This window comes from Pseudorasbora parva, chromosome 14, assembly GCF_024679245.1.
Source record: "Pseudorasbora parva isolate DD20220531a chromosome 14, ASM2467924v1, whole genome shotgun sequence".
In the NCBI taxonomy this organism is placed as follows: Eukaryota; Metazoa; Chordata; class Actinopteri; order Cypriniformes; family Gobionidae; genus Pseudorasbora; species Pseudorasbora parva.
This window is the reverse complement of record NC_090185.1, coordinates 36,068,792-36,082,669: the sequence shown is the minus strand read 5'-3', so window position 1 is coordinate 36,082,669 and position 13,878 is coordinate 36,068,792. Positions and strand designations below refer to the sequence as shown.

The window sequence follows — 13,878 nt, the reverse complement described above, 5'->3', positions numbered from 1 at the left end:
CACGCAGAAGCTGTGAAGAGTTCAGCTCGGAGTCGATTGAGAAGAAAGAGGGTAAGATTTATTAGATTAGATCCGTTTTTGGTCAGTGTGACTATTTTTCAGGTGCATTTTACGCAGTACATCGCGCAATACTGATTGTCTTTATTGTTTGTTTTTAAAGCTGCTACAAGCAAGAAAGAGTGTGTTAGCTGAGGATGAGGTGGGCCTTTGGAAGTGCGCTACCATAGACCTGATGTCTGATGAGGAAGACGGCATCGTTCGCGCGGTGTTTGGATGGACTGTTCGACCAGCCAGGAGCTCGCCGAGCTCTGTGCCACGCTGCAATCGAGATTAGAGGCGATTCCAAAGAACAGGGCAACGCACGACAGACGTCTGAAAAATGGACTTAAAACTGACAGAATGGCGCTAGTTACCTACAGCTCTGAAGCGGAAAACAGAGACTTCATGGTGCTGTAGGATTTTGGGCTTCTCGTGAGCTTCCTATTGTTGTGTGGGCAGATCTCAAACGTTTTGCATTTGGTTGTGTGTGTTTGTGTTTGTTCTAATAAAGCTCTTTCTTTGAATAAACTGCACGTCCCTGGCATATTTTCCTTTCCTCAATAAATGAATGTCCGTGATGGTTATAATAGCGTAGTCCATAGGATAACAATGACATGAATATAAAACATAATAGCATATCATATGAATATATACAATTAAAAAATAATATGCAAATCATAATTTTATATATATATGTGTGTAAAATTATTATAATTTGGGGGTTTAAATTTATTAATTTATTACCCAGGTTGACCAATAGTAACAGATCTGCCAACCAATCACGAGTGATATTTCTTGTTTCAATGTAGTAGTTTCAACCAATACTGAGTGAGGAAATTCAAGCCATTCCGGCAAGGCGCCGCCCAGAGCTGCTATTCATATGCTAATTAGAGCCATTAGCGCCGGCGCCAGCATGCCTCCGCAAGCTCCACATACGTCATGGTTCGTTTCCGTCAATATGTGGCACAGACGAACGCGACGTTCACAGGCTGTAAACTGACGTTAATTGTCGAAAATCAGGGAGATTTCCGGCCGTTTACGGGGACGAAAATCCCACTTTTCATGCAGTGATCTGCGTCCACACAAGATCACCGAAACCGTCTCAAAACGATATAGCATATATGCTAAGCCAGTGTGTGGCGCTGTAATTCTGCCACAGAAATACACTAAAAACTGAGAAGAAGAGTTGTGGCTAGAAGGGGTATAGCAGTGGTTGGAGGTGAGGCAAAATCTCACAATAAAATAACAATAAATACATTTGCTACTTAACAGAAGTGTTTTGTTAATGTCTACACCTACCCCAACCCTAAACCTACCCTTACAATAATGCAGATACGGTATTGAAGACATGCCCAGTGTCCGTAGTTGTATCCCTTTAATCTTTCACCGCGCTGGATGTAGTGTGATGACATCAACGTTTCACAAAATATACGGATTGGCTAAACACACGAAAACGCAAGATTGTCGATTTCAGATTTATCCACTCTGGGACCCGGTTTCAGAAAATATCCGATTCATGCTTCCAAAACGCCGGATCCGTGTGGACGAAACACTGATACTGTACAAAATGTATACATATACAGCTAAACACGTCTCCGTGTGGACGGGGCCTTAATGTCTTAATTTATCTTTAGTTGATTTCATCTAAAGCTGCTGCTGAAGTCAGTTGTAGTTCTTGTGTTTCTCTTTCATACAGTGATTCTGCTCATTATCATCAGGTGTTCATCATTAATGCCCAATCATCATATATTTAATAACTTAATACAATTATTATCCAATTATCATGCTGGGAACTAGAAATGCTCTAACTCTTTCAATTTGAGTTCTGTTTCAGTCATTGTGTCCACATAACGTTAGGTAATATTTGAGTGCAATGATCTAATTTTTATTTAGTACATATAACTGTTAGGGTTTACAGTGTAACTAATCACAGCACATTTCGTATTTCGTAAGGAGGGGCTATATCAAAATCTGCATGTTCGAGTGCTGTAATAATGTAATGTAATTATGTAATAATGTTTTATATGATGTTTATATAATAATGTTTTAATAATGCAACAATCAAGCATGAAAACATATTTTAGTACATCACAAAAACAAAATCAAGACTTCATAAAATCAAGAAGGCATAATAGGACCCCTTTAAATATGTGATTACCGTGAAATTGATAGCGGACATCCTGACACGTCCACTCTGCTGAGAGTGGTGTTTAGATGAATATGTAAATATGTGCTGTGCGCTTTCCTCACAATAACAAAATAAACAGACCACAAAAATGACAGAGGTTTAAAACAGCAGTTTATAAAGCATCTAATCACAGAGATATGGATACGTTTGCACCAGCTCTGCAATTCGGCACTCCAGTCAAGTCGTTTAGTTATACAATAGATTGCTTTAAAGCAGCATCTTTGCCGTATTAAACATAAAAAACAGCGTTGGTGTCTCTTTCAATTCGAATTACAACTCCATTTTCTACAATAAAGCGACTCCAGTGTGTTCATGTTTTTACTTTTTCTTTTTTACTACAGGAACTGTCATACATCCATCACGAACTGTCAAGTACAAAACATTATCAAAATAACATTATCAACAGTATGAATAGAAATAGAATTTAAATGTTGTTATTGTGTAATTTTGTATTATTGTATTAAGTATTATTATGCATTACTTATTTTTGACGTACATTGATATGTATAACCTCCTGGGTGCCACTGTCCTCGTAAGGAGGACATTATTTCAGTGAATTTCTCTGACACATTACATGTCACATTTTTAGGTTTGGATGTCCTGTAAAGAGGACACTAGGGACTTTTTTTCGGAGACCATTTGTTTTGAGGTTTCACCAGGATAACAACTTTAAAAATTACTGAATGATAAAATGTAACACTTATTATGATATTTTTGTAATTATCATTTAAATCTTACTAATTTTCAAATTGTTTGTTATAAATCATTATCTCAGGAAAAGGTAATATATGTTCAAAATATGACTTTCTGTTACAAAACAGGGCATTGATTTTATACATGACCTCAATAGAGGACACCGGGACTTAAATCATGTTTATCAGGCATTCTGGGAGACACAACAAGTGAATAGGGAAAGAAATTACATATCAATGCTCCTATAAAATATTAGATATTATTAAGAAAATATTGCATTTTAATATTATTAAATTATTAAATTTAATATTTAATTTTTAAACTTTCTATTTTTCATCATTAGATCCAGTGTATGCATTGCATTGAATGGGAAAACCCATGTATGGCCATTTTACCCACATATTGCATAAAGTAAAATTATATATAAATCCTGTTATATCTTTCATAATCTATAGTTCAGAATCATCTTTTAAAAAAAGAAGAAAAAAAAGAAAGCTTGGTTCAAAACAATCCTGCAACCTGAAAATTGATTGGTGAATAATAATAAAAAAAAATGCATGCATGTAATTTCATGTCATGTCTTCTTTTTCTTTTTCTTTTTTTTTAAACAACCGTTTCCTCTACAAAGGACACAGCATAATATGAGTAAAATATACTTTTTCAAAACTTTTCCCCCCTTTTATTTCTTATGCTTTAAACTATGCAATGACATGAAAAATACTACATTCAACATATTTTGTTTTCCTGGGTATTAGGAGGTTAAAGTATGATTCAACAACTAAATGCCGAATGTTTAGTCGTTAAGTTTGTTTTAATTTAAGTGAGTGCTGTGGAACTGTTGCTCTGCTCGTTTGTGTTTCACTCGGACTGTGTTGAGGTGCACACAGCTGATCATGTGACAGGAGAAGCTGCAATAAACAACATTCATTTACAAATATAACCTGACGCGTGATTTTTATTTTTTTGGGGATGATAAGATATACATAAAAACGTCAGAAAATGCTGTTAGTTTTATCCGAGGAACACAAGGAGCATTTAGGTTTTTTATCAGATGTGGATCCTGCAGGTAAGTGATAGAAAAACCGCAGAAAATCACATTACTTGTGTTTATGTTTATGTAGTGTATGCTTATCTGTAATAAATACGTCCTTCATGTAACATTATAACGTCATGTTTTTCTGAGTTACAGTGGGGTTCAAAAATGTTGAAACCACAAATATTGTTATAATATTCCCAGTATAACTTACTTACAATATTATACATATAAATCTCACATATTTCTATAACTTAGTTTAACTTACTTACAATATTAAACATCAGAGCTGCTAAAACTTTATAGTCCGTGTTGTGATATTTCGCGTTTATACAGCCTGAATCATAATTATTTCTTCTTCGTTTTAACATAACATTTATTATTTTTACAACTGGCAAAATGCAGAAACACTCTCTTTATTTCCAAGTTCAAATTAAAACATTTAATAAAAAAAAAAAAATGTGTGGACTTTTGCACTGTATCTTACTGTTAGCATGTTAACACACACACACACACACACACACACACACACACACACACACACACACACACACACACACACACACACACACACACACACACACACACACACACACACACACACACACACACACTTCATCATAATTAGCATAATAATAAAGCATCATATTCAATTTTCATTGGAAGGACTAGAGCTTATGTGAGGGGAGATTTGGTACCACAGTTAAGAAAAGCAACCTTTGGTCAAACAGCTTTTTCGGTCAGAGCAGTGAGGAAATGGAATCCCTTACTCACAAACATCAGAAGTATTGACAGCTTCAAAATTTTTAAAATTAAGCTTAAGCAAGGGCTACTATTAGAACAAATTCACAACCATTAATGACTGTATATAAATTCCTTGTTTTACGAATTACATCATGGATATGTAGGTTATTGTGGTGTTGTATGTGGTGTATGTTATTGTAAGTTGTTTAATTTGTTTACCTGCCCAGAGACAGCAGATGTAAATTAGCTGTTGGCTAACTCTGGTGCAATTACTACTAATTGTGCATTGTCTCAGTAAAAATAAACAATAAAATATTGTGATTTTATGTTTGCCAGTTGTTGGAGAATTTGGCCGAATTGCTGTGGAGTTTCTGAAGAAGGGCTCGAACCCTAAAATCTACGAGGGAGCGGCACGTGAGTAAAGTTGTGTAGTGTGACTGTGATGTGTTGGTGGTGAGCTGATCTGTTGAATGGTGTCGTAGGGAAGCTGAATGTGCCCGCGGAGAGCGTCCAGCATGGCGTGGAGGGCTTGATGTACCTCCTCACAGAGAGCTCCAAACTCATGGTGCGTCTCTCTACCTCCTCAAACACGCTTTGACTGATAACGTGACTGACTGTTAAACTATAACAAACACATTTCCATGTGTAATCTTCCAGATTTCAGAGGTGGATTTCCAGGACTCCGTGCTGGTGTTGGGATTCCCAGAGGAGCTCAATCAACTTCTTCTCCAGCTGTATCTGGAGAACAGGAAGGAGATTAGGCAGATTCTTGGCAAACTCGCCCCCAGCCTCCCCCATTACCACAACCTGGAGTGGAGGCTCGATGTTCAGGTGTGACAGATGATCAAAACACATCTGATTACAAACAACAGCTGTAAAAGCCACAATATGTAATTTCACAAATATGTAATGCAAGTACAGAAGTCAACAAAATAGGATAGTTTTTGGATATTTTAATCCACAAATCTTAGATATTGTGCCTTTAACTAAACCTAAAGAAATCAGTTTGTATAATTGAAATAAAGTATATATATATATATATATATATATATATATATATATATATATATATATATATATATATATATATATATATATATATATATAATATTAGATGAAAAACTACTTGAAATAAAGTTGACTTAATATTTCTATTAAACTAGTTTCAGTTTAAGAAAATTTAAAGGGGTGGTTGCATGCGATTTCACTTTTTTAACTTTAGTTAGTGTGATGTTGCTGCTTGAGCATAAACAGTGTCTGCAAAGTTACAGCACTGAAAGTTCAATGCAAACGGAGATATTGTCTTTTAAAGTTATGGAAGTTTATTGCCTACAAAAACGGCCGGTTTGGACTACAGCAAGCTTCTTTCTGGGTTGGTGACATCATAAACCCTTGCTAGTCTTCGCAGATGTGACTTCAGCCCGTAATGTGTGTGTGTGTGTTTGCTCTGCTTGCAGTTGGCCAGTCGAGCGCTTCGCCATCAGGTGAAGCCCACTGTGACCCTGAAGCTGCACCTGGAGGACGGAGAGAAATGCAGCGCCCGCGTCCTGCAGACGGATCCCGCCACGCTTCAACACCTCATCCAAGAGCTGGAGCGAGCGCTCGCCGAACTCAAGAGTAACCACTGCCGCCGCATCCTCCGCAACATCAAATAGAGCCGCGTCCTCACAGACACAACACTGACCGACTGCAAAAAATGCATTACTTAGCTAGTATTTTTGTCTTGTTTCTAGTCTAAATATTTAAAATTTCTTACATTAAGAAACATTTACTAAACAAATAAAAATTATTGCTTTGTTTTGGGAAAGAATAACTCAAAATTAAGAGCGTTTTTGCTTAAAATAAGCAAAATAATCTGCCAGTGGGGTAAGTAGAATAATTTTGTTTTAAGATTATTTTTCTTGCCCCATTGGCAGATTATTTTGCTTATTTTAAGCAAAAACTCTTTTAATTTTGAGTTATTTTTCCCCCAAAACAAGACAATTACTTTTGCTTGTCTAGTAAATACTTCTTGTTTTAAGAATTTTTAGATGTTTGGACTAGAAACAAGACAAAAATACTAAGTAAGAAAAGCATTTTTTGCAGTGCGGCTGCTCACGAAGGGTTCGTTTCTCTCGTTCTGATGACTGATGTTTGATATGAGAGATCTGCATAGATTCTTCTCTAAGAAACAACCAGAGCATCACTGCTTTAAACGATTAGTTCACTCAGAAATTAAAAATTTGTCATTAATTCCTCAGCCTCATGTCGTTCCAAACCCGTAAGACTTTCGTTCATCATCGGAAGACAAATGAAGATATTTTTGATGAAATCTGAGAGATTTCTATTCCCTCCATTTAAAGTCAGTTCACTCAGAACATGCTTCAAAAAGTTCATAAAGACATCGTAAAATGAATCCATATAGTCCATATAAATCCATAGTCTTCTTAAGAGACACTTCATAAAATAAACAGATTTAATGTAGGCTTTTATTCACATTTAAACATCCATAAACAGAAGCTCAACCATATATGCTTGACACACGAGAATGAACCTCATTGGTTCTCTTGCTTGAGCTTCAGTTTTTCTTATCTGATGTGCTCTATGTACTGTCTATGCGCTGATCCATGTTTATCTGTGTATAAAAGCATAAATTAAATCTGTTCAGAACAGTCTCTTCAGAACATTTGGACTAAACCGCTCGATTCGTATGGATGAGTTTTATGATCTTTTTATGAAGCGTCAGTATTTTGGGTGAACAGACTTTCAATGAAAGGACAGAAATCTCTCAGATTTCATTAAAAACATCTTCATTAGTGTTCTGAAGATGAACGACATGAGGCTAAAGAAATGGACGTGTTTTCATTTATTCCGAGTGAACGATACCTTTAAACCAGTGATGCTCCAGTCAGAGAAGAATCCATGCAGATTTGATAGTTTAATTTGTGCCATAAGTATTAACGGATGCCTTTACTTTATAAGCATATGCACATGAAACTGAAGGCTGTGGCGTGTGTGTTTTTGGGCTTGGGGTTTAAGTTCCCAGCAATATATGCACAATTTCGGACCAATTTTACTGAATGTCACATTGATCAATTATTGCACTGTTTCTTAAGTGTCCACGTTGTAGATAGAGTAATCATCTGGCTGAATCTGCTGTGTTTCCTGCACTTACTTCCGGGGGGGAATCTGCAGAATTCCTTGCAAAAATGAGAAGGAAACAAAAGTGTAAAAATGTATCTGAGCATGCTACACTTATATCTGTGAATGCTCACAGACTCAGTGTGGGCCTGGTAATAAGAACGAGATTACCATTAACCTGCCTTTTTCCTCAATGCTCATTAACATTTGAACTGTATATGAATGTGTTTAGTTGTTTTTCATCAGTTCCTGTAATAAAAACATAATCCATCAAATTTAGCATGTATGATCCGAATGATCCTATCAAGTCAGCATGAAACGGAAGTTGCGCCGGTCTTTTCTTCTCTATTGTGATGTGTAATCAATCAGGTGAAACAGCTTCTGGAACAAGAACAAATGTAGGATGTCATGTGAGTGACAGGTTGCCCCGCCCTCGTCACTGCAAGAGTGAGGGGGAGTTATTCTGATTCAAGATTATGAGACACATGAATTTAAAACAATAATGAAGTGCACAGGGAAATAATTTATAATAATCACTGTAATATTCCTTGAATCAAGAATTGTCCATTTTGATTTCATGGTGACTTTAAAAACACGTATCAGATTTACTGAAAAAAGTGCCTGAAGCAAAATTTCTTTCTTTCTTTCTTTCTTTAGTCAGTTATGATGATCATGAGTCATTTTGTTGAATTTCAGGGGAACTGTTTCCTTGTGTCAGGATAATGATTAATGTGCTAATTGCTAACTTTTAATCTTCAAGTTAGTGAAGTCATCCACTCCCTTATGCTCCAGTTGGCTTTACAAAGAGGTTGTGGTGTAACTTTAACAGTCTTACAAAGACGCATGCAAGTACACATCCCATAATGCAATGCAGCTGTTCTGAGTTTCTTTTATGATGTGCTGCAGTGGATGTATGGTCTCGACCAGTGCCCAGTTTTTATTAAAATATCTAGTCCAACGTCTTATATACTGACAACACAATAACAAATTAGTCATTTATTTAGTTCAATAAACCGCAATTTTGTCTAGTCAACATAAAATAAGTGTTATTTTAGTATTGGTTATTTACTATATAGTAGTTAACATTTTAAATGAGCTTATATTTTGAGATTTCCATTTTGTTCTTTTTTATTATATATTTTTTCTTCTTTGGTGTGTAGTGGATAGAAAAGTGTCTATATATAAGAAGTTCTTACATTACAAAATTGATAAATTATAAAGATTATCCACAATAAGTGAATGCACATTGTCACTGAGTAAATGTTGAGTTTATGTGAAGTAACTTTTAAAACAAATAAATGTGAACAAATCAAAATATTTCATTTTTATCTTAATGTATTTAATTAATCTTAAAATTATACATTTTAAGAGCAGTAGAAATATACCCTGGTAAACCCAGCAGAGTTCGCAGGAATGATATAAACACCAAAAGGTAAACACATTCATAATTTATCACTGGAGATGAAGCGATATGAACATTTCATATCCCGATTATAGATTATCAATCACAGTTATCTCAGTTCACATGTGCTGGAAATTTTCAAAAAGTGCTGATACACACATCAAGTTTGTATTTTAAACCAACAAATGAATATAAAGATCAGCACTATGCACTTTTTATTTAAAAATTAAAATACATTAAATACACAAAACATGAACAGTGACATCTGTATTTAAAATGAAAAAAATGTGTTGATTGATTTTACAACATAACATTTTATCAAGTAGGCTACATGTTTGAATTAAGTTTTGAAAAAAAAAGTTGTATAAAATGTATAATTTTTTACTTCGTAAATGCATCATTATTTTTCAATTTTCATATTTATTTTAGTGTTTTTAATTTGTTCTTTTGTCATTAAAAAAAAAAACACCTAATTTAATAACTTTAACATTGTTACATTACTACGTTTGGCAATTCTGGATATATACAAATGTTATTATTTTTTTTGTTTGTTTGTTTGTTTTGTTCTTTTTGTGTGTGTGTGTAATATTTTAAATTGCTTGACCTAACAAGTTTATGATTAAATGCATAAGTCAGATTTATTATAAATGTATGTATTATTTATTTTTAGTGTACTGTTTAAAATTGTATTAAGATGTATTAATAATATTTTACATACAATATTAATAAATATTTTTAATATAACGTAGTACAGCAGCAAATAGAATTTTTTAAACTAATTTAACAGATTACCATATAATGTTTAGATAATTGTCCGTTTGTTTTCGAGTAGGCCTATCATTGCAGCAACAAGAACATTTAAAATATTTCATAATCCATAGATAGTCCATTGTTGCTTTTATGAACTTTTTATCATGTACATGTAAAGTTTTGAAAAGAGTTTTATCAAATGTGCAATTTATTAAAATATCCTATATAATTATATACTTTGTAGTTACATACATTTTATTTATTGATGAATAAACATATAAACCAGGTTACTGTGTATTTAAAACACATTAAGTATTTATTTTAGTAATTTAAATTAAATATATTTTCATTTATGTATGACAAATATGCATCACATTAAGTGTATGTATGGTAAAACTATGTAATCCAAATTAATGGAAAGTGCATACATGTTTAAAGGGTTTACAGGAAGAATTCAGAAACCATTATTTTTAGCAACACCGGTGGGCATTAGATGAACTGCAGCAGCATACCGCTCACGCTCCTGCACACTCTCCATAGTGACCAAAGGGAGCCTCGGCCAAAACAGTGGCTGAACGTTCAACAACATCGGCTGCGTCCAAAATCACATAGTAGGTGAAAAACAGTATGTGACAAAAAAAAAGTATGCCCGAATTTAGAGTGGGCAAAAAGTCCCCGGATGACCAACTACTTCCGGAAAGATTCTGAAGTGCGGATATGGTGGACACTTTACTATCCCATGAGGCTACGAGAGAGGATTTGTGAATGGACCACTGGAAATTAAACTTGTACACTGTAAACCGAAATAAGTTGGCAAAACCTAAAAAAATTAGGCAATCAGTAGCATTACATTTTTTAAGTTAAGAAAAGTTTAAGTTTAAGCAGAGCTGAACTTTACATATTTGAGCAAGCTATTCATACATTTAACTTAAAAAATATCATATAATCTCAATTTTTGGTGTAAACTTGACTAGCTTTAACTAGATGATTTAAATAAATGGTTACACAATGTTTTGGTATTATCATTGCTGAATGAGGACAGCAATGTAGAACATTAAAATACACTATATTGCCAAAGATTTTGGGATGTCTGCCATTACATGCACATGGACTTTATTGACATCTCATTCTTAATCCGTAGGGTTTAAAAGATATACCAGCTTTAGCTCTTCTGGGAAGGCTTTCCACAAGGTTTAGGAGTGTGTTTATGGTAGTTTTCGGCCATTCTTCTAGAAGTGCATTTGTGAGGTCAGGCACTGGTATTAGACGAGAAGGCCTAGCCCTCAGTCTCCGCTCTAATTCATGCCAAAACTATCGGGTTGAGCTCAGGACTCTGTGCAGGCCAGTCAAGTTCCTCCACACCAAACTCGCTCATCCATGTTTTTATGGACAGACGCTTTGTGCATTGTACAGGCATGTTGGAACAGGAAGGGGTCGTCCCAAAGTTGGGAGCATGAAATTGTCCAAAGTGTCTTGGTATGCTGAAGCATTAAGAGTTCCCTTTTACTGGAACTTAAGGGGCCAAGCCCAACCCCTTAAAAAACAGCCGCAAACCACAACACCCCCCCCCCCTCCACCAAACTTTACACTTGGCACAATGCAGTAAGGTAAGTGGCAACTCTTGGCAACCACTAAACCCAAATTACTTAAAATGTGTCAGTTTTGAGAACTCAAAAGAAAAAGGAAGTTCGTAATACTCATAAAAGTTCATTTGATTGCACTCCTTTGTTTAATATGAGTTAGCTCCACTCAAACCAATGAAATATTTTAGCGTTGGGGTTTACAGTGTGGGTTACATGATAGCGACAGCATGGCAAATATTCAGTAGTGCGTTTCGGATTATATTCGTACTATAGAGCCGGTGGACCCACTTTATATTAGGTGGCTTTAACTACGATGTACTAACATTATAATTAATCCTTTGATACAATACACTTATTGTGTACATACATGTTTTTAAATTGTACTTACATTTAAAAAAATACCTGCATGTAAATACGTCTGTAATTAATTTCTGTAGTTACATTTGTAATTACACAGTTGGCACTTCCCTTACACCTAACCCTACCCTTAAACTGACCCACACCACCACAGCTGTCCCTAACTCTACCCGTATCCTACCTCAATATCAGCAAAAGGGTTTTGCAATACAATTTGAACACAGTAAGTACTGTCACGCCCTCACAGCCATCAGACACTGCCACACCCACTCGTTCCCCATCACTCATTCTGATCACCTGGGCACCATCACCAGTCACCACTATATCAACCCGGCTCACCTTCACTCCCATTGTCTGGTCTTGCACCGATCCCACCATTGACTACCGGTCCTTCCAAGAAGCCTTCATCTGTACCCTCTTCATCATCTTTTTCTTCACCACCATCATCGTCTTCACCTTCATCGTCTGAGTGTCACCATCCATCTAAGTATCACCTGTGTTCGAAACCTCTGATAATAAACCTTGCACTTGCACTAATCCCTCTGGGTCCTCGTCTGTGTCTGACAAGTACTTTTTTTGTAAAAGTAATTTTTTTGATGTAGTACTTAAGGCCACCTATAAAGTGGGGCCGAGCATGCTTATTTAGTGCATGCAAAGTAAGTGCTTATTCAAAATAAATATTAAGTACCAAAAGAGTATGATTTCAGACGCAGCCATCATGTCAAACGATGAGATTAATTAATTTACACCATTATCAATCAATCAACTTTATTTCTATAGTGCTTTTACAATGACGATTGTTTCAAAGCAGCTTCACAGTGTTAAACAGGACAATATTGCAACAAAATTTGATTTGGCTGTACAGTCGTACTGGAGAAAACAGTGATGTTATCAGCTTATTTTAATTTATCATATAGCGACAATGTGGGGAGATCAGTATTATAGTTTATAAAATTAAATAAGACCTAATTAATTAGTAAAATAACTTATTATTGGGGACATAATTTTAGTGTCCCCAACTGAGCAAGCCAAGCCAAAGGGGACTATAAACACAGGCTTTAGACAAACTAGGACGCCTGGAAAGGTCTCGCTACTTAAAGGGGTGGGGGGGGGGGGGGGTGAAACACTCAGTTTTAGTCAATCTCATGTCAATCTTGAGTACCTATAGAGTAGTATTGCATCCTTAATATCGCCGAAAAGTCTTTAGTTTTATTATATTTATAAAAGAAATATAGGCTGTACCAAGTCTTCCTGGAAAAAAAAAAACGAGTATCGTGTGGGCGGAGCTAAAGAATGACGAGTGCGCACAAAGCGGTGACGTCCTCAAGAGTGGAGAAACTCGTCGCTATCGGTCAGATTCAGCTAATAGATATATGATCCATAATCATTCGGAGGCTGAAATAAATTGAACAGGAGAAACAGCACCAGCAGGATGTCATCTGTGGTATGTACTGTATTTAGGGGCCTTTGTGTGTGTTTACTCCCAGTTTATGAGGACATGATTCGGTTTATGGACTATTGTATGCGACTAAACCTTAGCAGTAGCAAGCAAAACGGTTTTGCACGTCTGACTAGTGTAACCTTATACATAGAACAACAATAGAGTCCGTTAGCGCATTTGAATGAGGAAGCACACGATCGTATCGTTTACTGATGTTTACTCACGCGATGATAGCCAACAGAACAGACATTTGGACCAGTTTTACTCACCGGCTGCTTCCAAAGTAGGACCGAACCTTTATCGCTGGGACCGCTCTGTCAAAAACACACTTCTTTGGTATGATTTGCTGAAGTCCTGTGACAGCAGTGACCGTGGAGATCCACTTTGCGACGCGACTGAAGCGATGTTGTGAAGCTTCCCGTCATTTCTGCGTTCAAATCGGTTCAAATGCAGCGCTGCCTTCCCGGAATGCTGTGCTGAAGCGTTGAAGTCGCTCGACGTCACCCATAGGAATAAAGTGGAGCGCGG

General features: G+C 35.9%; 1 protein-coding gene and 1 long non-coding RNA gene across 3 annotated transcripts in view; both read left to right on the top strand.

Annotated features, from left to right (window-relative positions):
- The window catches only part of LOC137039623 (uncharacterized), a 1,142-nt gene extending 750 nt beyond the window's left edge, over positions 1 to 392 (top strand). For both annotated transcript variants that reach the window (XR_010897732.1, XR_010897731.1), the window contains exons 2-3: positions 1 to 51; positions 161 to 392. The exon at positions 1 to 51 is cut by the window's left edge. This is a non-coding gene — a long non-coding RNA (uncharacterized lncRNA). The remainder of the gene's footprint in view (positions 52 to 160) is intronic.
- Positions 393 to 3,782: 3,390 nt separating this feature from the next.
- commd2 (COMM domain containing 2) lies at positions 3,783 to 6,428 on the top strand. The gene is made up of 5 exons (XM_067414916.1): positions 3,783 to 3,986; positions 5,034 to 5,111; positions 5,180 to 5,262; positions 5,355 to 5,528; positions 6,155 to 6,428. Exons 1-5 carry the CDS (start codon positions 3,920 to 3,922, stop codon positions 6,350 to 6,352), a joined length of 600 nt encoding a protein of 199 aa, XP_067271017.1. The 5' UTR covers positions 3,783 to 3,919; the 3' UTR covers positions 6,353 to 6,428.
- The last annotated feature ends 7,450 nt before the right edge of the window (positions 6,429 to 13,878 follow it).

Excerpts from the sequence above, each read along its gene's own strand:
- commd2 (XM_067414916.1), top strand. The coding sequence starts at position 3,920 with ATGCTGTTAGTTTTATCCGAGGAACACAAGGAGCATTTAGGTTTTTTA. Across the intron at positions 3,987-5,033 it reads ATCAGATGTGGATCCTGCAG|TTGTTGGAGAATTTGGCCGA; the intron begins GTAAGTGATAGA and ends TATGTTTGCCAG. Across the intron at positions 5,529-6,154 it reads AGTGGAGGCTCGATGTTCAG|TTGGCCAGTCGAGCGCTTCG; the intron begins GTGTGACAGATG and ends CTCTGCTTGCAG.